Genomic DNA, 22,783 nt, shown 5'->3' with positions numbered 1-22,783 from the left:
AATAGAAAGAAACCAGACAAACATGTCCTTCATCATGTCATTTTAGCTCCTTCATCATTGCCATTTCAGCTCCTGAATTACCAACCCTCAGCCTTCCCTACACCTGGAATTCTTGTTAGAAAACATAAAAATATGTTCTTATAATTTTCGTCATTAGTTATTTGCAATAAAAGACCAAAAACCAAAAATCTTAATATTTCTTTTCAAACAGGCCCTCCTTGAAATTCCTCAAAATTCAAATCTTTCAAACAAAAACTCAGTCCTCATCTATCGGCACTCATATATAATTAGTCATCTAATTCTTTAGTCCTACCTCCGACATATATCTTAAACCTATTGCTTTTTCTTTTAACTTGCTGTCTTACCTTTGTTTCAGTCCCTTGTTGTCTGTCACCAAAAAAAGTACTTCTCTAATGATAAGGGGTAGAGAACTCCTTTACTCTGTTATTGGAATATTGCCACTGCAGAAAGTATCTGTCATTTCTTAGCTCTGTCTAAGTAGAATGTGCAATGATTGTACAATTATATGTTAAAGGTAGTGGGAGTAAGTATACAATTGTTGTGAATGTAATTCCATTTCTTACAAAATGTTTATGAAATGATTTCATTGAATAATAAAAACACATGAAAAGGCAGGTCAACACCATTGAGAATATTTAATTCAAAGACAAATCAGATTAACATAAAATGATCTGATTATATATCCCAAGTGGAAGCCATCCTCAAAACTATTTCATTATATGCGTACTCAACTTCTTTGCCTTAATCTAATTTTAGCAATGTCATAACCAACTGGTGAATAACAAATTGCTTACTCCCTCTTTTGCCCCTCCCCATAGCATAGGGTTTTAATATTAATGGATATTTTTCACATTTCTGCTACCTCATTCCCTTCCTTCATGTTTTGTGGTGACAACTGCTATCAACTTCATTATTCTGAAAGGGTTGTATCATTAACTAGCTCAACAGTACTATAACAACAATATCTAATTAGAAACATTCTGTTTTAAGTTATGTTTTTACTCGGGGACTCATAAAGATTGATGCATTAAAGAAACAGGATATGTTCATGACATCCAGGAGCCATAATTTCCCTTAATAAGCTTCAAATGTAAATTTTCCTTTTTTTTTTAAAAAAAGGACATATGTTTCACTGTCTTTCTTTCATCCTAATTTGACAGGGCAAACCTCAATGTATAAAAAGGTTCAGCATTTGCTTTGTGATCATAACTGAAATACTGAAAACCAAAATTGTAATGATATGGTTTAATGCTTATAGATCTGATTATAATGTAACTGACAAAGAAATTTGCTTTTCTATAACAACATTTTAAGATCATTAGAATTACAAATGAAATCATACCAGAACTTTGTAGACTTGTGGATATTTTTATATAATCTCTAGAATTCTATATAATCTCTAGAATACAGTAATAATTAAAATATATGCATACAAAACATTAAAACAACTATTAGAAATCACAAGATTTAGAAGGAAGAGGATAGAAACAGCAGCATTCACATTCATGTTTAGAGTATGTGTCAAGGTTTAGTGAATAAGCAAAAGTGTTCCTCAAAAGGCGGCAGTGTGGGAGAAGCCTAACTCTAATGGAACATCAGGAAAAGTTCCAATATTATTTCTGTTAATACCAGAACACAGGAGTGACTACAGACAGTATTTTTATATTTAAAATAATACCTCTCACACGTTAACTTGAATTTTTAAATTTCCCTGGTAAATACATTATACTGTATGTACTGAGACAAAGTCAATGATATTCTAACAAATTTTTGATGCTGTCTATATTTCAGGAAGTCGCAGTTAAGTTGGAGTGGAACCCAATGGGACACCCAGCAGAAGATGAAGAAATATATGATAAGATCTTCTAGTTAAGGTATACTGCAAGCTATGGAACTTCTTCACATCTTACATATAATTCATAAAATGTCCTTATTTTTTATTGAATTTATTGAGATGGAATTGGTTAATAAAATTACATAGGTTTCAGGTATACAATTCTAAAGCACATCATATGTATATTGGATTGTGTGTTTGCCACCTGAAAACCCCTTAATTTGAATATTCATGTTGAACTGTCCATTTACAATTCATTGGATTTTTTAGGTTTCCCAGATGGAACAACAGATGCTAACATAATGACTAAAAGCTTTGGTCAAGCATTTTGAGAAATGAAAACATTCAATCCTCTTGCAAAAGCCATATATTTTGACATGAATAAAACCATTCAACTTCCGTAATTTTTCTCAAAGGTAGTTTTAAAAATTCTTCTAAGTATATATTATGCAACATCCACATCAATTGCAAGTTAAGAATTAACCTCTTGATTTTATTTTTGAGAAACAACCTTCAAAACATTGCATGAAAGACAAGTGAAAACCCTGAAATGTAATTAGTAGACCTTAGACCTTTTCACACTGTAAACATAATAAATGTTCTTTCAAATAGTTAAAAAACTTAAACATTAAAAATGAAACTGTCTTATGACCCAGTGATTCTACTTCTGGGAATGTATTCCAATAAACCCAAAACACTAATTCAAAAGAGTATCTGCACCCCTATGTTCACTGCAGCATTATTTACAATAGTCAAGATTTGCAAGCAGCCCAAGTGCCCATCAGTTGATGATGTGTATAAAAAATTTATCGTACATTTATTTGCACAGTGGAATACTACTTGGATGTAAAAAAGAAGCAAATTTTACCTTTTGCAACAGCAGAGATGAACCTGGAAAGTATTATGCTAAGTGACTTCCAGCAAGATGGAGAGATAGGTGGATGTACCTACCTCCACGCACAACCATGATTAGAACAACAACAATTTAGAGGCAGAATAACACCCAGAACTGACAGAGAATTTATCTAAATGGAAGTCAGACAGCCAAGAAGTTGAAGTAGACCCGTTCATCCAGACCAGTAGAAGGGGCAGAGAGGAGGAGCAGGAGCGGGTCGCGGCGCACGGAGATGGGGAGAACTGGGCGGTAAGGCAACCCAGTGCATAAGCCTTCTGGGACACGCAAGATTGCAGTGCAGCGGGTGGACCTTGAGTACGCAAGTGGCAGCTGGAGGACCCAGTGAGGCAGCGATTGTGGACCAGGGCAGAGCGCGCAACCCAGGATCCCAGGGGGGTTACTGACGCCCCAGAACAGCGGAGCTACCACCATTGTTCCCTCCCGCCCCTGCCCCTGCCCCCACCCCATATACAACATCACAATCTAGCAACTGGGGTGCCCAGCCCCAGTGAACACCTAAGGCTCCACCCCTCACCATAACAGGATTGACCAGACCAAAAAAAAAAAAAAAGGAGAGAGAGAGAGACATCCCCCAGGACTCATCCTTTTGAGCAAAAAAGAGGTAGCCAATCTATCAGATACACAGTTCAAAACACTGGTGATCAGGAAGCTCATGGAATTGGTTGATTTGGGGCACAAATTACATGAAAAAATGCAGGTTACCATAAAAGAGATGAAGGAAGATGCATGGAGAACCAATAGTGAAGGGAAGGAAACTGGGACTCAAACCAATAGAGTGGACCAGAAGGAAGAAAAAAACATCCAAGCAGGAAAGAATGAACAAATGAGAATTCAAAAAAAATGAGAAGCTTAGGAACCTCCAGGACATCTTTAAATGATCCAACATCCGAATTATAGGGGTACCAGAAGGGGAAGAGGAAAAACAACAGATTGAGCACATATTTCAACAAATAATAAAGGAGAACTTCCCCATTCTGGCAAAGGAAATAGACTGCCAGGAAATCCAGGAAGCTCAGAGAGCCCCAAAGAAGTTGGACCCAAGAAGAAACACACCAAAGCACATCATAATTACATTAGCCAAGGTAAAAATGAAGGAGAGAATCCTAGAAGCAGCAAGAGATAAGGGGACAGTCACCTACAAAGGAGTTCCCATCAGACTGTCAGCTGATTTCTCAAAAGAGGCCTTATAGGCAAGAAGGGGCTGGAAAGAAATATTCCAAGTCATGAAAGACAAGGACCTACATCCCAGATTGCTCTATCCAGCAAAGCTCTCATTTAGAATGGAAGGGCAGATCAAGTGCTTCTCAGATAAAGTCAAGTTAAAGGATTTCATCATCACCAAGCCCTTATTTTATGAAATGTTAAAGGGACTTATCTAAGAAAAGAAGATAAGGAAAAAAAAACATGTATAGTAAAAGGACAGCAAACTCACAATTACTAACAACCACACCTAAAGCAAAACCAAAAGAAACTAAGCAAACAACTAGAACAGGAACAGAACCACAGAAATGGAGATCACATGGAGGGTTAGTAACAGGGGAGTGGGAGGAGAGAGGGGGAAAAAGTACAGAGAATAAGTAGCATAGAATGTAGGTTGAAAATAGACAGGGGGAGAGTAAGAATAGTACGGGAAATGTAGAAGCTAAAGAACTCATAAGTATGACACATGGACATGACTAAAGGGGGGGATATGGGTGGGAGAGGGTGTACAGGGTGGAGGGGAGTGAAGGGGGGAAAATGGGACAACCGTAATAGCATAATCAATAAAATATATTAAAAAAGTATTATGCTAAGTGAAATAAGGCAGTCAAAGAAAGACAAGGACCATGTGATTTCACTTAATGTGAAATCTAATCAACAAAATAAATAGATGAAATAGAAACAAACTCATAGATATGAAAATCAGACTGAGAGCTGTCAGAAGGAAGGGATATTGTGGGACTGGGTGAAAAAGGTGAAGGGATTAAGCAAAAAAAACCTCATGGACACAGACAACAGCATGGTGACTACCGGAGCAGGTAGGGGAGGTAGAAGAGGGTAAAGGGGCGATAAATGGAGATGGAAGCAGAGATTTGGGGTGGTGAACAAATATACAATATACAGGTGATGTGTTTTAGAATATACACCTGAAACCTACATAATGTTATTAACCAAGGCCACCCCAATAAATTGAATAAAAATAAAAAAAAACAAATGAAAAGAGAAAGAATAAAAATTAAAAAATATATGTCATTTTTGCACGGTCCTACCAAAACCTAATGTTTGATTTTCTTAATTGCTTCCTGTTTTTTCAACTATCAAATACCTATGAAATGTATAAGTAATAAAAATTAACATAATGAAAAATCACTAGAACCTCAGTGACCTTCTTCCAGCTTGTCTATGCTTGAGCCTACCTTAGTTGGGAATCTATCCTATTTTATAAATCTCCAAAGACAGCACCAGCAATCTCTCCTACTATGGAACAATAAATTTTTAAGGAACTATTGTCAAATGCTAAACCTTCTGAGGTATAAATTGAACCTTCCTATTGACCAGAAAAGATGAGATCTAGAGTAAGTAAACATAATCCCAAGTGTACAGTAGACAATTAAAAAAGCCCTTCTAAATCATGATGAAGCCCATTGTTACCGTTTTAATAAAGTAACTGATAATTGCTCTTCCATTATTCTGAAGTTTCCCAGTCCTTAACATGTTATTATATTACATCATAGTTTTTTTTCTAATTCAAAAACAGTAACATTATACCCTGGCTGGTGTGGCTCAGTGGGTTGAGTGTTGGTCTGTGAACCTAAAGGTCACTGGTTCGATTCCAGGTCAGGGAACATGCCTGGGTTGCAGGCCTGGTCCTCAGTGGGAGGTTTATGAGAGTCAACCTCCCTCTGTTTCTCCCTTCCTTCCCCTCTCTCTAAAAAAATAAAATCTTTTAAAAAATAGCAATATTCTCAGTCTCATTAACCTATTTTATTTTCTCTGTCTCTAATTATTACTGTACTTTTTCAACATTTCTCCACAAGTGCATACTGCCCTTTTTAATTTGGTGTCTAAGAAAGAAGAAATGTAAACTTGAGACTCCATTAAAAATAATACACAAAGTAAGTATGACAGGAAATTGGCTTGTGGTTTTAAGTTTTTCCTTAGTTGTATACACATTAAGCTGACAAAATTCAGTTTATTAACCCCCCATAGTGAAGTAGCAGCATGACCATTGTGCTTTTGCAATTATTCAGTTGTAGATTCTATGTATTATTGTTTGTTTTGAAAAATAAGATAACAGGAATTTATGCAAACTAATATCAGGATGATATAATATCATTAAGTCCAGGAGGAACCTATGCTTAAACTAATCAACTTTGTTTTATTTTATACCAAGTAATAAATTTCTTGCCACTAAGCAGCAACAATAAAATTAGGAATACAAGAGGTGTATATAAAATAGGTTGGATAATTCTCTAACTAAAAGAAAAAAATATATAATGCACATAGGTCTGTATGAAGTTATAGGTATTATCACACTAAAACATTTAATTAATTTACTGAGCCATTAAGAAATATATCTTGTCCAATATCACATATATTTTAACAGTTTTAGTGTTGACATTATATACTAAGCTTCGTTTTCATATTTTAAAGAGTTTACATCTAGTGAGGTATTAAATGCAATTTAGCCTCCGGGATACAGACATCTTTATTCACAGCTCAGAGACTTAATTGCCATAAAATATATTGGAATCTTTCTTCAACATTCTAGGTCCTCTTATGTTACATTTAATACTTAAAAATTGAACTTTTATTTCGTCTCTGATTTGAGAGTACGTTTATTTGTATTTGCATTTTGTTGTCATCTGTCCTCACCAGGAATGCATGATCCTAGAGTTGGTTTTCAATCTCTGCTTTGATGAGACAGACCGGAAGGAGCATGCTGGGCGGCAGAGGCTGATTTCGCTTGTCCTAGTGACCTTGCCACACCAGAGCTTCTCTACTGAAATAGGTGCAACGGTGACGTCTTAGTCAATTTTGTGAATTTCAGAACAAAAAGTAGTTATATAAAGTGCCAACAGAATGGCTTGAGTTTAATAAGCTTTATGTGAAAAAACAAAATCAGTGCCTGTCAAAGTGGAAAGCCATGAAATAGGGAAATGAGGCTTTAAAGATTTTTTCATATAATTTAAAAAAAAAAGCCCTGGCTGGCGTAGCTCAGTGGATTGAGTGTGGGCTGCGAACCAAAGCATCGCAGGTTCGATTTCCAGTCAGGGTACATGCCTGGGTTGCAGGCCATGACCCCCAGCAACTGCACATTGATGTTCCTCTCTCTCTCTCTATTTCCCTCCCTTCCCTCTCTAAAAAATAAATAAATAAAATCTTTAAAAAATATACTCCCAACTGTTAAGAATGACAATCTATGTTTTATTATTTTAAATTTCAACTGAATGTATTGGGGTGACATTGGTTAATAAAATCATATAGGTGTCAGGTATACAATGCTATAACACATCATCTGTATATTGTATTGTGTGTTCACCACCCCAAGCCAAGTCTCCCTATGTCACCCCTTATCCCCCTTTACTCTCTTCTACCTCCCCAACCCCTTGCACCACACTGTTGTCTGTGTCTGATGGATTTGTTTTGCTTCATCCCTTTACCTTTTGCACTCAGCCCCCAATCCCTCTCCCCTCTGACATCTGTTCTCTGTATCTAGGAGTCTGTTTCTATACAGACTTTTTTCATTGTAAAACTATATATGACATCAAATTTACTATGTAAACCATTTTAAGTGTAAATTTGGTGGCATTTAGTATATTTACAATGTTGTGCAACCATCACCACTATGGATTTTCATAATTTTTATCATCTAAAGCATAAACTCTACACCCGTTAAACAATAACTCCTCATTCTCCCCCCAGACCCTGTAACCTCTATTCTATTTTCTGTCTGTAGGAATTTCTTTTCTTTGTAGTTAGCTCATATAACCACAATCATACCCAAATAAGTTTTTGAAATGTGACCCAAACAAAAGGAACCATGTTTTTAAAAAAACAGCTGATTTTAATAAGTCAAATAGTTTTTTATACACACACACATAATCACATGAAAAGCAGAAATGCAAGAAATGCATGTATTCATATTTTATATCACTTATAGATATTGGACTTCACTGGCCAATAGATTGCATAGAAATAAGATTTTTTTCTGATTTTTCCACACATATGAACCAATACTTAGTGTTCAATGAGTATTAATCAATGATTTGTATTGATGATAATCAGTGTCATTTGAAAGACTGAGTTAGGGTATAAATATCAACATTCTATTAATTAAAACAAGCCCAAGTAAAGATTCCAGATCAGCCCTGGCTGCTGTAGCTCAGTAGACTGAGCATGGGCCTGTGAACCAAAGGGTCGCCAGTTCGATTCCCAGTCAGAGCACATGCCTGGGTTGTGGGCCAGGCCCCCCAGTAGGGGATGCATGAGAGGCGAGCACATATGGATGTTTGTCTCCCTCTCTTTCTCCCTCCCTTCCCCCTCTCTAAAAAATAAATAAAATCTTTTTTAAAAAAGATTCCAGATCAGACCCAATTATGGCAGTGGACACTGCTGTTCGCCTATTTCTTTATAACCAGCAGCCACATGTCCGAGCTAACTCCTGTAGTACTCTGAGTGGGTATCCATAGTCCCAATGTTAACATGGCCCTTAGTGAAGTCAGGTGATTTGGATAAGTCTTTTAGCCCAGGCATGGCAGAGATCCAATCAAGCTACACCCCAGGTCTTTCTCTTACTCTTTTCAAGCCTGACATCCCCTTCACTTTCTAGGGCAGCACTGTCCCATAGAAATATAAGGCATGCCACATATTACATTTAAAATTTTCTAGTAGCCACATTTTAAAAAGTGAAACAAAACAGATAAAGTTTTCATAGTATAATGTATTTCAACAAATACCATCACTGTAATACATAATCAATATCAAAATTTCAAACAAGATATTGTGCATTGTTTTGTCATACCGAGTCTTTGACATCTAGTGAGTATTTTACACAAACAGCATATTTCAACCCAGTCTAGTCACATTTCAAGTGCTCCACAGGTACACGTGGCTAACATGTACTGCACTGGACAGCACAGTTCCAGATGTTTGCCCACTGCTCTCACTAAACGAATCGTTCTATCGAAGAGTATTTATAGGATAGTTTCTCCATTCTCACAATTGAACTTGCTGGCGTGAGCATAAGAGCATCAGAAGCAGCCGAGTGCAAGTAAAAGAATGAAACTCCATTAGAAATGATGATAACGATTTGTATTTAAAATTATAAATTCACGTCCACAGTGTATATTGAGTTTCCTCCTTGGTAAAATGTAGATAATAATGCATGTAAATCATTTTGCACAGTGCCTGCCATGAAGTTAGCTGCCAGAGAAAGAGTAGCTGTTTCTCTAACAATGAGATAGGTATCAGCGCGGTTCACGGTCTGCAAGCCTAGAGACGACATAGTTCTAACACCTGAGTCAAGCAAGAAGGATGACTGGTGACAGGAAGGATGCCCCATGTCTAAAAGGCAAGCAGGCCATGGGATTCACTGGTAGGGGGATTCTAAGTATGGTTGAAATCCACCACTGACAGAAGCAGCAAGAAATTAAAGGCTAGCTCTTGCTGATGAAGGATGTCAGGCTATACAATACGACGCCAAAAATGAAACCACAAAATTCTATCAAATCAAAAGGCATAGAGGTGTCAGTTAGGAAGTACTGCTGACCAAGTTCTCCTTTTAATCTCCATGCTGACACAAAGCACCAGAAATAGAAGCATTCTTTCAGATTTGAAAAATATTAGTATTCATTTTGAGCACAGCTAATTTATAGCCTGTATCTAAGGGCATTAGTACCTGACATTCTTAAGGGTATAGTATCGAGCTTCTTTTCTTTTTGGATGTTTTTATTTTATTTTATGATTCTTTACAACTTTTATTTTGCAATCACGGTTTACATTTAACATTACTTTGTGTGAGTTTCAGGTGTATGGTATAGTGGTTGGGCACTGCTATACTTTAGAGAGTGATCCCCCTAATATTTCCAGGCCCCATACATAGTTATTATAATATTATTGCCTGTATTCCCTATGCTGTACTTTACTTCCCCACGACTATTTTGTAACAACCAACTTGTACTTCTTAATCCCTTTACATTCTTCACCCAGTCCCAGAGTCTCCCCTCCTTGGGGTAATTTTAATGTTGTCTTGACCCAGGCCCCTGTTGAGGCCCTGGCTGGAGGCAAGTCTCCCCTCTTGAGCAGCTGAGTAACACACCCCATACACTCCCCCTTCGGGCTCTCACACTCACAGTGCGCTGTGCACCAGCCCTAACTGCCCTAAAAGCCAGGCACCAGGCAGTATGGACATCTCCTATGTCCCTGGAGCCATGAAATTATTCACATTTAGCCAATCAACAGAGAGCCCTGGACACCTAGCTAACCACACCACTTGTCACGCAGAGGCTGTTCCCTACAGTTCCAGCTTGTTGTTCCCCCATCCATGGGCACAACCCAGTGTGTGCCCCAGCCTGACAGCCTTCTCTCAGTTGCGTCCGTATGTAATAACGGGTCTTGAGTTTCATCGATCCCCGTGTCAGTGGGTTGTGCCTCACCACCAAAAGAATCTTTCAATCTTATGAAACACGGGTCCGGGTCCACTTGAAATTTTGGTGTTCGAACACCCTTTCTGTGTGGTAAGTTATGCCCTGTTTTGTCTTGCAGTCTCCAGTGGGGCTTCATCTAGGGGATCGTTGAGCAGCATGTGTTGAGGTTCCTTTCCTCTATAAGTTTTGCTTTATACTGCTCCCCAGAAATAGGAGCCAGGCACCATTTGTATGTTAATTTTTTGACATAAGGACTTTCAGACCACACAGGTGGTATAAATCCAAACCCCTAAACAATCAACCCCCCAAGGTTTTAGATTAATAGGATACCTTTTGTTTCTTTGTTTCAAATAAGTGGACAATTCAGACTAGGGAAAGCAACCTGGTTCGACTTTGCCTGTGTCAGTGGTCACATTTTCCCTTTCCACGTTCACAGCGGCCCTTTTAGAATACCAGGTTTATATGGGAACTTCATTTCCAGCTCCCCACCCTTAGAGGGCCCAAGTGCTAGTGTCATCTCTCCACAGAAGGAATGAAAGCCAAGCCCTTGGTTGCCGATAATGACAATCCCAACACCACTCTGTGCCATGCCAATGATCCCCCACTCGTCCCCGCCCCACCTCATGGCGGCCTGAGTCAAGTACTTTAACGGTTCTAGTTTTTAGTTCCTTTTCTTCCTTTTGGCCTCTGAGATTTGTTCAACTTTCTTGAAAACTCAGATAATCGTTTAAAAGGCCCTTCTATTGTATTTTACCTAGCATTTCTAGGTGTTTAAAGTGGGGAAGTGGGGAAGCTTTACTATAATCAACCACATTTTCAGAAGTGCATATCAATATTTTTAATTCAAAGGATCAATATGTAGTGGACAATGAAAAGATAGATTATTTTCAAGTGCAACTTATAAAACTTAGAATACCAGGTACTTAGCAAGCACTTGGGAAGTATGAGGAGTAAATAAATCGAGGTTATGTGGGGTAGATGAGTCATCCTGGCAATATCATGGTAAGAGAAAGAAAGCAGACTGAAACAGTCAAGAACCATATGATTTCATTCATACGAGGGCTATGAAACTGAAAGCACCAACTGATAAAACAAAAACTCATAGACACAGACAACACTAAGGTGGTTACCAGAAGAAAAGGAGTGGGAGGTAGTAAAGGGGGTCAAATACATGGTGACAGAAGGTGATTTGACTGTGGGTGGTGGGCTCACAATGCAATGGACAGACGGTGTATCATAAAATTGTACACTTGAACCCAATGTCACCCCAATAAATTTAATGTTTAAAAAAACTTACAACAGATTCTGCCACCTAGTAAAGACTAAGTATGAATGATGCTAATTAGTAATACATGTTATTGCTTACACTGATGGACATCATCTAAATGAATAATGCCTTGTTTCCCCATGGCCAGAAGTGATACATCTCAACCTTGCTATTGGTATATTCTAAAATGTATACATTTTCTGCTTAAGAGTGAAAACATCATGCTTTTCATTAAAAGCTATCACACTTTGACATTAAATGTTTCCTTGATTCATACAGTTGGGCAACTCATTCAATATATTGAGAGATTAAACAATAAATTAAGGTACTTAGTGTCAGGCAAGTTATCAACAGAAATTACTCCCAAGAGAAGACCTTTCCTCTAGGGACTTACTCTAAATCAAGATTAAATGGCCAAATTGATTAATCTCAGTTTCACCATATTGATCAGCTTTAATCTCTTTTAATTCAAATATTTGAATAAATGACCTTTGAGTTGCAGAATATAGTAGATGTTTACTTGTAAAAATGGCTAAGGCTGAAATATACTGCATTTTATCAAAAATAATATATGTGAAGGTTGTTAATTCTAGCACACTGCTAAACAGACACAACAAAGTCTGGAAAGATATGCTCCTATTGTCAGTTTCATCGATTCTTGTTAAGTAACGGTGAAACACGCATGAGTCTCTGAAATAAGTTAACAAAAAATACTTTTTAATGGGGGAGATAAAAGGTTCCGTTTTTTAAAGAAATAGAGAAAAAAATAAAAGTAATCACTCCACCTCTAGGCTAGACCACAAATTTACCATTTAATTACATCAGTGACAAAAGAATTAAAGGTCTCATAGTAAAATGTGTTTCACTTGAACCTAAAAGATAAATCTTTCATAGTGATCAGTTGAGCTAATATGAAAACTACAATGCCTTCCTATTAATTATCCAGTGGAATAAATCATAAATTGAAGTTCAGGAAATTAAATTTTATTCCTAAATTTGTCACCATGATGCTTTGTGGCCTTGATAAAGCCACTTAACCTTTCTTTGCCTCAGCTTCCTCATACATAAAAAAGGAAGAAGATGTACCTTTGAGAGCATAAATTTCCCCTAAGGAAAAGAGTTTAACTATATCGCTACATTAACTCCATTACAAATGTTAGGCCAAATATAAAAATGCTACTAACACCATCACATCCTAGTACCAATCATCTCATTCATTTTTCTTTTCAAGTCAGTTTTCCCTTCCTCACTGTTCTTGCTGACTCATTTTATTGGGATTTTTTTTCTTGCTCTAACATTGTCACAATCCATTTCTTATTATTACTTCACTCTGTGATCTAGTGCTAGAAATTAAATGGGTTTTTTAAATGGTCTGACTCATTTTTAAAGTTTATGCTGAAAATATGGTTGTTACTTTGTTATGAATATTTCTTTTTAAAATTATGAAAAAGGTTTTGGCTAGAAGGAAAAATAATGAAACAGATAAAAGTGAATGTCACATAATTTGATCAATACTTCTGGGGAAAATCTATACAGTGTGTATTTTTTCTTAAATGTAACAAATACAAAAATATGTACCAAAACTAATGTTTGTAGTGTTTGTCTAAAGTTCATATTGTAAGAAGAGCCAAGCTGTTTTATTCATTTTGAAATTACTAGGTCTCTTATGTACCATTTCTGGACATGACATTTTCTCTATATCCACATTCTTGCAGATAATTTGGCAGAGGTTTAGTGTTAAAGCTATAATCGGGGTTTGAGCTTGAGTTTAGCATAAGGAATTCTAGGATATGGCAAGTTACAGCCATACAAACTTGAATATTTTTATTTAGCAATGTTGAAGAAAAAGTGTCTTTGGTTTTTCTTTTTGGTTTGTTTCATACTTTAATTAAGTTTATATACAACTCACAACAGAATTTTATGAATATCAAAGCACATTTTATAAGCTCGAAGAAATCATAACATTTAGAAGTTGTGGATATCTGATGTATATAATACCCCCTAGAACCAGGGTTTCCAACTCACTTTCACCGGGGGCCATCTCAGCCTTGTGGTTGCCTTCAAAGGGCCGAATATAACTTTAGGACTGTATACATGTAACTACTCCTTAACAGTTAAGCGAGGGCTCGGCACTGCCACCGGGTAGAAACAAGGTGCTGGGCCGGATAACACAAGGTGGAGGGCTGGATTCGGCCCACAGGCCTTGTGTTTGCCACCTGTGCTGTAGAATATTTGTGAAACAAATTAAAATTTGGAGTAAGCAAGTCAATAGACACAATGGGTGGGTCCAAACTTATGTTTCAGAAGGAAACCAAATTTTAACTATTTTGCTGGTTTACTTTACAAAGTTATAAAGCTAGTATAACTTTACAAAAAGAGACCAGAAAATAAATATATGAAAGTCACAGTAGTGGTAACATAATGCACAGTGGGGAAGAAGGGGTTTATATTCAGAAGGTATGCAGAGGATTTCTCGTTGCCAGTAATATCGTGTCTTCACCGAGGTAGGTTCATTGGATAACATGGGAAGTAGCTGGATGTTCATGTTTTTCACTTGGGCCATCTCTAAGACATACTGTTTTCCTTGGTCTCTTCACATGTATATGTGAAGTATACATGTTAATAATTTTTTTGTTTTCTCTATTTAATCTGACTTACCTTACAGAGGGTCTCAGCCAAGAACTCAGAGGGTAGAAAAAATTATTTTTCCTCTCCTACAAACTTTAATGGATGTGATTTTTTAAAGACATCATTTAGGAGGATGGAAGATCCCAGGATGGAATGCAAGTGTGATGGGGCAATCTAACTATATTACAAATATATGAGGCGAGCTCACTGAAGGGATGGGGGAAAGGTGCTACCTAAGCAACACTGGAAATGAGTGGAGTTTGTAAGACAAAAGAAACTATATATAAGCACTATTCTCTAGTTAATAAAGTTGTTTCTCACAGGAGTACAGGCTGCCAATTCTGATCTCATTATACATCTACATCGAAAGTGAACAATTACGTAAACTTTGGAAGAGGGTGGGAAGCAGGTTTCTCACTATTGGACAGGAAGGTTACAGAAAAGCAAGAGGAGGACGCTAACTAGAATTATTCCACTGGTAACAAATCAGGGTTGAGAAATCAGTCTCAATTCATGTTTAGTTCAATATACATACAGATGGTTACATATACAAATATTTATTGGTGCATGTCTATACCTGGGTTAATGTACTTATATTTCCTTGCTCTGTGAACTGAGAAGTTTTAGAATCAACTGTACTCCAGCAGCAACTGAGCACTCTCAGTATCCAGGTCTCAGTTTCTAGTATTTTTCAATTCCCCAAAAAGAGGGCTCTTTGCGGGGGGGGTGGGGGGGTGGGGGGGGAAATCTCATTCTAGGACAATAGCGGGGAATGTGAAAGGTGATCCTGAAGCAGCTCCCAAGTAAGCCCCCAAATAAGGAAGTGAGTGCGAAGGATGGAGGAGCATCAAAGGGACAAAGGATTCCACTAAAGGGGCTCCTAAGGGCCAAAGCAAAAACCGTCTGAGCAACAAAATAAATCAGGTGATTATGCATTATACACCAAAGTATAAAATGTCTGAGTCCCTAGTGATATAAATAAATGATTGAATAAGTAGATGAAGATGGGAGAATAGATATATGTCCCATGCAGAAAGATTCCCAATAATTTATGCAGATACTCTGCTTTCAAAGACATGAGGGCACAATTCCTTACTACTTAAGTGTGCACTGAAGGGAATTACTTCTAAAGAGTATAGCACCCCAGTGTTCACAGCAGCACAATCTACAATAGCCAAGTGCTGGAAGCAATTGAAATGCCCATCAGTAAATGAGGGGGTCAAAAACTGGTACATTTACATGATGAAATACTATGAAAGAAAGAAGGAACTCCTACCCTATGTGACAGCGTGGATGGAACTGGAGAGCATTATGCTAAGTGAAATGAACCAGGCCGTGAGCGACAAATACCATATGATCTCACCTTTGACTGGAACATAATCAACAAAACAAACAAGCCAGCAAAATAGAAGCAGAGACATTGAAATAAAGGACAAATTGACAGTAACCAGAAGGGAAGGGGGAGGGGATGACTGGGGGGAAGGAAGAAGGGTTTTCAGGAACAACTATGAAGGACACATGGACAAAGCCAAGTGGGGGTGGAATCAGGGGAGGGAGGTGGGGATGGCTAGGGTGGGGGGTAGTGGTGGTGGCAGGAAAATGGAGACAACTATACTTGAACAACAATTTTAAAAAAAGAAAAAGAGAGAGTACAGTTTGGTAAGTGGGAAAAAAGAGTAACTTTCCAATGGCAAAACCTGACAAACGCTGCCTCAGGTGATGTTTCAACATCAATGACGATATGCTTTGTTGATGGTATGATTTGTTGTGATTTTACCTATGTGGTCTTCCGAGAATACGTGCCCCAAGTCTAACAGTGAGTAAAACACCAAACAAATCACAACTGTAGGATGTTCTACAGACACTCTAGGCAGTACTCTTCAAAGGTGTCAGGATCATCAAAAACAAAGAAAGTCAGAAACAGAGCCAAAAGGAGCCTGAGGAGACACGGCCACTGAATGTGATAGGGTATCCTGCTGGGATCTGGGGACAGAGGGGACATTAGGTAAACACTACAGAAATCTGAATACAGTATGGATTTAGGTAATAATAATGTATCAATATTAGTTCATTGATAGTAACAAACGTACCATGCTAATGGTAGTTGTTAATAATAGGGGAAATTGGTTGTGGGGTATAGAGAATCCCTACTACTTTTGTGATTTTTTTCTATGAATGTAACACTGTTCTAAAATAAAATGTTTCTTAACAACTAGACTGGCCTTGACTCTGAGTAGCTCATGTGCTTGTGGACAAACAGGAATGTCAACAAATAGTTCTAACATGATGTGCTAAGTGCTGCAATAAAGATTCTAAAAATACTCTGAAGTCATAAGACACCACAGGCCTCAAAACGGAGGAAACATTTTAGCTGTGCCTTGGAGAAAGGGTAAGAATGTAAATGGTAATTGAAGCAAAAGAACAGAAGGGTAAGAGCCAGCCCCGTGACAAGGGGGGAGAAAGCATTCCAGAGGGAGCACAGCCTGAGGAAGGCTTCGGCCGCAGAGGGCTTGGAAATAGTACAGACGTCAGTGTGGCTGAGGCTTAGAAAAGAGGGTGCAGGATGTAAATGACACTGAAACATCTTAATTTTTTTTAATACTTTATAATGTTTACAGTAGACCAAAAGTGCTGGGCAGGTTTATCATTTTCCAGAATGTAAGTAGACACATACACTTAACAGTAAAATGACAATAAACTCACAACTATCAAAAACTGAACATTAGAAAAAACAAACAAACTAAGCAGACAACTAGAACAGGAACAGAATCACAGAAATGGAGATCACGTGGAGGGTTATCAGTAGGGAGAGGGAGAGGGGAATGCAGGAAAAGGTGCAAGAAATAAGCATAATTGGTAGGTACAAAATAGACAGGGGAGGTTAAGAATAATATAGGAAATGGAGAAGCCGAAGAACTTATAGGTACGACTCGTGGACATGACTACAAGGGGGGATGCTGGTGCAGGTTGGTGCAGGGTGGAGGAGAATAAAGGGGAGAAAAAATGGGACAACTGTAATAGCATAATCAATAAATATATTAAAAATGAATAAATAAATGAAGGATTTGCCATAAAATCGCACCATATTACCTGCATATTTAGCCATTTTACACAGAAATGTCGTTTTTACTTCACATATAGGATTCCTTCTTTTGGATTTTAAAGCAACATTCTAACACACTTCAAAATATCTGTTCATTATCAGCTACTATGGAAAATCCACTAAAACTAAATGATACCATGTTTTGCGTATTATTTATATTAAGTATAATAAGATCATGATGCGCAGAAAACCAAGTCACAAAACAGTGACTAATTATCAAGAGAACCACCCACCTTTGTTGCTTTACTGAGAAATACAATGTGGGTTGTGAGAATTGTTCTTTAGTTTGGCCACAGGTAAAGCAGATGTGTTTGCTATAGTGCCATATCATTAACAGCAATGTTAGACACAAGTATATGTTGTCAGTAGATTTGTTAATACTTAAAATGCATTTCAATGACACTATTTTAATTCTGGGGCATGAAGTGCTCCCACTCACCCAAAATTTCCTATTATAGTCAAACACTGCTTTTTTCACTTATTTGTTCAAATCAATGTCTCCAGTAAGGCTAGTTAAGTTAGAGGTGTTCATGATAATGAGTGGAATGAAAACTTTCCTTAACTCCCTCCTGGATATCAAGAAATAACTATTCCTCCTTTTCATATAAAAAAGATATTTTGGGAGGAATTAAGTTAGAAAAGTATAGTAGCCCCGGGTAGCATCTAGGAGAAAACGATTCTATTATTGGTTATACAAAATAGCCTTATTTAAGTTGTCTTCCCATTGGGGGACAACTTAATGGTTTTTAGTTTCCAGGAGATTGTGTTCCAATCTCCTTTTACTAGATGGTGGTTTAGTATCTTAGTATTGCTAGAAAGTGGAAAGATGCCTTTACCATAGCTTACCTTATACTCCAAAGGGTAAAGACTAAAAATGAATTCTACTTTCTCTTCAAAATATATGTTGTTTTCATTATATTTTTAACTTCTTTTGTCTCAATACATACTCCTTGGAAAAATTACTTCAGTATAGATTGAGAAAAAATAATAAAAACTCAACATCTATTTCAAAGAAAACCCAAGTACATACAGGTATATTTTTTACTGTCCCATTAAACATATAGGGAGGTAAAGTGGTTATGTGTTCATTTTATTTTTTTACACACACCTATTACACACAGCAGAACTAAAATCCAAACTAGAGCAAATTATACATGTGTATACCATAGGTACATAATACAAGATTGAATGTGGGCTTATTATTCTAGTGTATCATATATTGCAAGTATCAGTTATTTACTGGGTCTAATATTTATGAAAGGTATTACCATTACCAAAAAGTACCTTATTTACTTAATCACCACTATTCACCAAATAAATTTCATGAAACCAGATTTAGTTTTTAAGTCAAAATATATCACAAGTAAAGATGGAAAAGAAAAGACGATTATTATAAGGTGAAGGAGACTAGTACAAAATCCTTGTCATAAGCAGGAAAAAGATTTTATGTGAGTCAACATTCAAAAATCTCTTTGAAGTATTTGATACCCTTTTATACTTTTTAATATGTTTCATAAGTATGATTGTATAAAAAGTCACCAAGAAGAATCTCTCTCAAGAAGATGAGAACAATGTCTTTAACTTGCTAATATTGCACTTGTTTTCCCTTTTTCCCTTGAAAGCGTTTTGAGATGAGTACACTAGAAATAGAAAAGGGGGTGAGCACAATACTTCACGTGATGTAAAAATGACCAAAATGATGCACATTTGGATACCATTCTGTATTTTTCCAATTAATTTTATGCATATTACTTTATCTCATTTGATCTTTGCCAAAACTCTTTGGAGTATACAATGTAAATGTTATCATCACCATTTGTGTATGAGGAGACTGATATTCTGAAGCTCCTAGTGACTCAAACAAGGTCATGTGACTAGGGAGGCCCAGATTCATTGATTACAGACAGTGCTGTGACTTTTGTTCTTCTGACCTTCTAACTTAGCAACAAAATATGGAATGACTCCGTGTATTGTATCTCACATAATTATTCACTATTGTACCTGAAATTGTTATTTTCAAGTTCATGAGAACACATACATTAGCATTGTACAGCGATAAACAGAAAAGCACTTTGTGTAGCAAGACAGGAAGACAAAGGTAGATTTCATATATTCCATCTCTCACTCTAGAAAGTTTCTGAAAATGATACCATTACAAAATATAAGCATCATTTCCTGAAATTATAAACTAATTATTTCAAGTACTTTCAAAAGCTAATAGTTGTATAATTCCATAAGCATATTTTCTTTAATATTTAAAATGTACTGACGTGCAAGATGATTTAAAAGCAAAGAGAAATAAATTTCACCTATAGGAATCCACTTAGCATTTGGTTAAATACTTCTTTCACTGCATAGATTTTTAAAAAAATCAACATGCAACACAAAAACAAAACTTCAGATGGGAGTTGCATTACTTGAAAATGAAACCTTAAAAACTGGGCTTACCTGTAACAGTTAGTTCAGTGGTTCTTCGCACAACAAAGCCTCCATATTTTAATTCACACGTGTAATTTCCAATGTCATCTTCTCGGACTTCTCTTATAAGCAGGGTGTCTCTTTTGAATACAATACTTGGCCTCCATGATTTTGTCCTACATTCCTGCATAAAGAAATTTTTTGTGGTGCATATATATATATATATATATATATATATATATATATAGTATTTATGTTTTATAAATATGTAATATTTTATGTTTATATATTTTATATGTAGTATTCATATTTCTATATTATTTGTATAGCAACTAAAGATAAAGTACTTAAAATAATTAAACTAAAGGCTTCTAAAATTATATTTCACAAGGGTTAAATAATTTGGAATTAATACTAAAGATTTTCATACCTTCTCCACATCTCCAGAAAATTATATACCTCAATTTTTTTAAAAAAAGTATTTTCAGCAAGAGTTGCTTTATTAACTCCTAAGATTAGTGTCTCCAACTGAGATATATATTAATTTACTAGATATAAAAGGGGACATTTGTTAAGATAACTTCTGATATTATTTCTTAGAAGCAAATACTCCACATTTGATGACTGGGAAATTAAACACCTTGATATTGATAACATAAAAAACAAAAAGAATAAATTTAGTGGAATGCAGAAAAACATAATTGTCTAGATGAAAATGCTTCAATTTCAATGTCAAATATTTGACTGTGTGTTTTAGAAGTGGTTGAATCACTTCAGAACACGTGCATTGTATAACCTATGAAATAAATGAGTAATATTTATAGGAAAGGTCTTTAAGCTCTGTAAATGTCTATTTTCATTGTTTGTAGGTCGACCAAAATGTGGTCCCTGAATTAAGCTTTGGATTATAATGATGCTGGCTCAGGAGCTTTCTGTTTTTGCCAAAACAGAAGTCTACTTCCTCTGTCCAGATTTGCAATCAATGGAATGAGGATAAAATAGCTTTAAAACCCTTTGACACCGTGTAGAGGTAATACTATTTCTAAAAAGAAACTTATTGCTAAATTAAATTTTTGCGGACCATTATTTTGATTATGTGGCTCAATGCCTTCGTATAATTGGGGGACTATTATGCAGTTATTTCAGACCAAAATATCCACTTCACATCCTCACATTCGTTGCACATGGTGTGAAAACTGCTTAAATTGTGCTCTGAAGGTGTGGAACACATATCCCTGTGGCTATGGGAAAATAATCTGAAATATCACAAGGCTTTTAAATTCTGTGTAGACTGCATCTGCACCCATCGCTCCACTAGTTATGGACTTCGAAGCTTAAGGTCACAATGACTGGGGTGATAGTGGAAACATGATGAGGACCCAATGTGAGGCCAGCCATTTACCAATCTCAGTATATGAGTGTGTGTGCGTGCGCATAGTTTCTAAGGTTCCAGCACATTAGCAAACAGCAAAGAAGTTGCCTGTCTAGTAGCTGAATATAAACATGTAGGTACTAAAAAGCATTTGTTTGTGGAGACCTTGGGTAAAGCTCCTGAAATATCTGTGCCCTTTGGAACCATCATCAGGGTTTGCTTTGAATTTGCCTGTGGAAAGCAGGCAGACAACAGAGAGAGGGAGTCAGGTTGAGAGATACTCACATGACTTAAAAAGACAAAAATAAAACTCATCTGCGCAGGAACAGAAATCAGTGGGGCTAATATTTAATATTTAGGGGCTAATAAGTATAATATTTGAGGGCTGTTGAACATGGCCTAGGATGAGCATTCAAGGGAAAAATAGACACAAATTTTAACCGTTCCCTTACTGTTCCATATCCTCCATTGCTTGTTATCAAGGATCATAATTAAGTCTTATTAACCAGAGAATGTATATGCATCATGCACAGCCCAAGAACACAGACAACAGTGTGGTGAAGAGGGTGGGGGCTGGGGGAGGGGGCAAAGGCGGGAAGGGGGACATCTGTAATAGTTTCAGCAATAAAAAATCAAAACATAAAATGAAAAAAAAAAGGTCTTACTTGGAGAAAAGCATTGCTAACTTTGGCAAAATTCTTAAAAGTTTTTCAAGATTTGTTTCCTGTTTCATTTCTAACAAGTTTTGAAATCATGATTAATCAATTCTGGGGGCTCATGTTCTGAATACTGACATTAGTGGATCCAGTTACTAAGAGGTCTAGCTTCCTAAATTCCTAATCCAGAGAGTTAGACAATGCAAATATTACACTAGGAATCTTTAAACCATGGATAAAATATTCCTGACTAATGTTCATAGCACTTATATTGTATGGCCTTGAATACATTCCATAACAAAAATATCATTTATGATACAGAAATGAGCTGAAGCACATGTTCAAATCTTGAAATTCAATCAAAGTCAATGATGTGATAAGGGCAGGGTTGGTTTATTCTAAGTCTTAAGGTCTTTTTTTGCTTTTTGAAAAAAGTTAATCTATCACTATTTTTATAATGCTATAAATTTTCATCAGATGTCATTTTAAAAATACACATGCTTGAATATGAAAAGGATTAGGATATGCACAAAGATACTTCCATTAAACAGAACATTTCAATAAAACCACTGTACCATTTTATCACACAAGCAAATTAAGCCTTTCTCTCCTTGTTTGGGGACATTTTGGAGTGCTTACATGAAGAGCTCTGAAGTGAATTTTAGTTTGAGTTCCTGAAATTATTGATGCAGATTATAATAAACTTGAAGGCCCTGTAGGTATAAGCTAGATATAAATATAAGTACAACAGCTTATTACAATGAACTACCAATACAAATATTAACTAGCATTTATCAAAGCCACTGGTTTGAAGACTTAAAATGACCAGCACAACTTGCTGTAGTATTTTAGGAAGGCAGAGGTACACTGTAGCGTACCCATGAACAATTCCTCTCCAACTTGCCCAAGAGTAAGACATTCATCTATGTAGAAGCCATAA

The 22,783-nt window shown here is 36.5% G+C and overlaps 1 protein-coding gene across 1 annotated transcript in view; it reads right to left on the bottom strand.

The window, feature by feature from the left end:
* Nucleotides 1-22,783, bottom strand: part of IL1RAPL1 (interleukin 1 receptor accessory protein like 1) — a 1,208,235-nt gene that overhangs the window by 479,982 nt on the left and 705,470 nt on the right. The window contains exon 5 of the mRNA XM_028523164.2: nucleotides 19,846-19,999. Coding sequence (XP_028378965.1) covers nucleotides 19,846-19,999 — 154 coding nt within the window. The remainder of the gene's footprint in view (nucleotides 1-19,845; nucleotides 20,000-22,783) is intronic.

This window comes from Phyllostomus discolor, chromosome X (assembly GCF_004126475.2).
Source record: "Phyllostomus discolor isolate MPI-MPIP mPhyDis1 chromosome X, mPhyDis1.pri.v3, whole genome shotgun sequence".
In the NCBI taxonomy this organism is placed as follows: domain Eukaryota; kingdom Metazoa; phylum Chordata; class Mammalia; order Chiroptera; family Phyllostomidae; genus Phyllostomus; species Phyllostomus discolor.
This window is presented reverse-complemented; position numbering and strand designations above follow the sequence as displayed.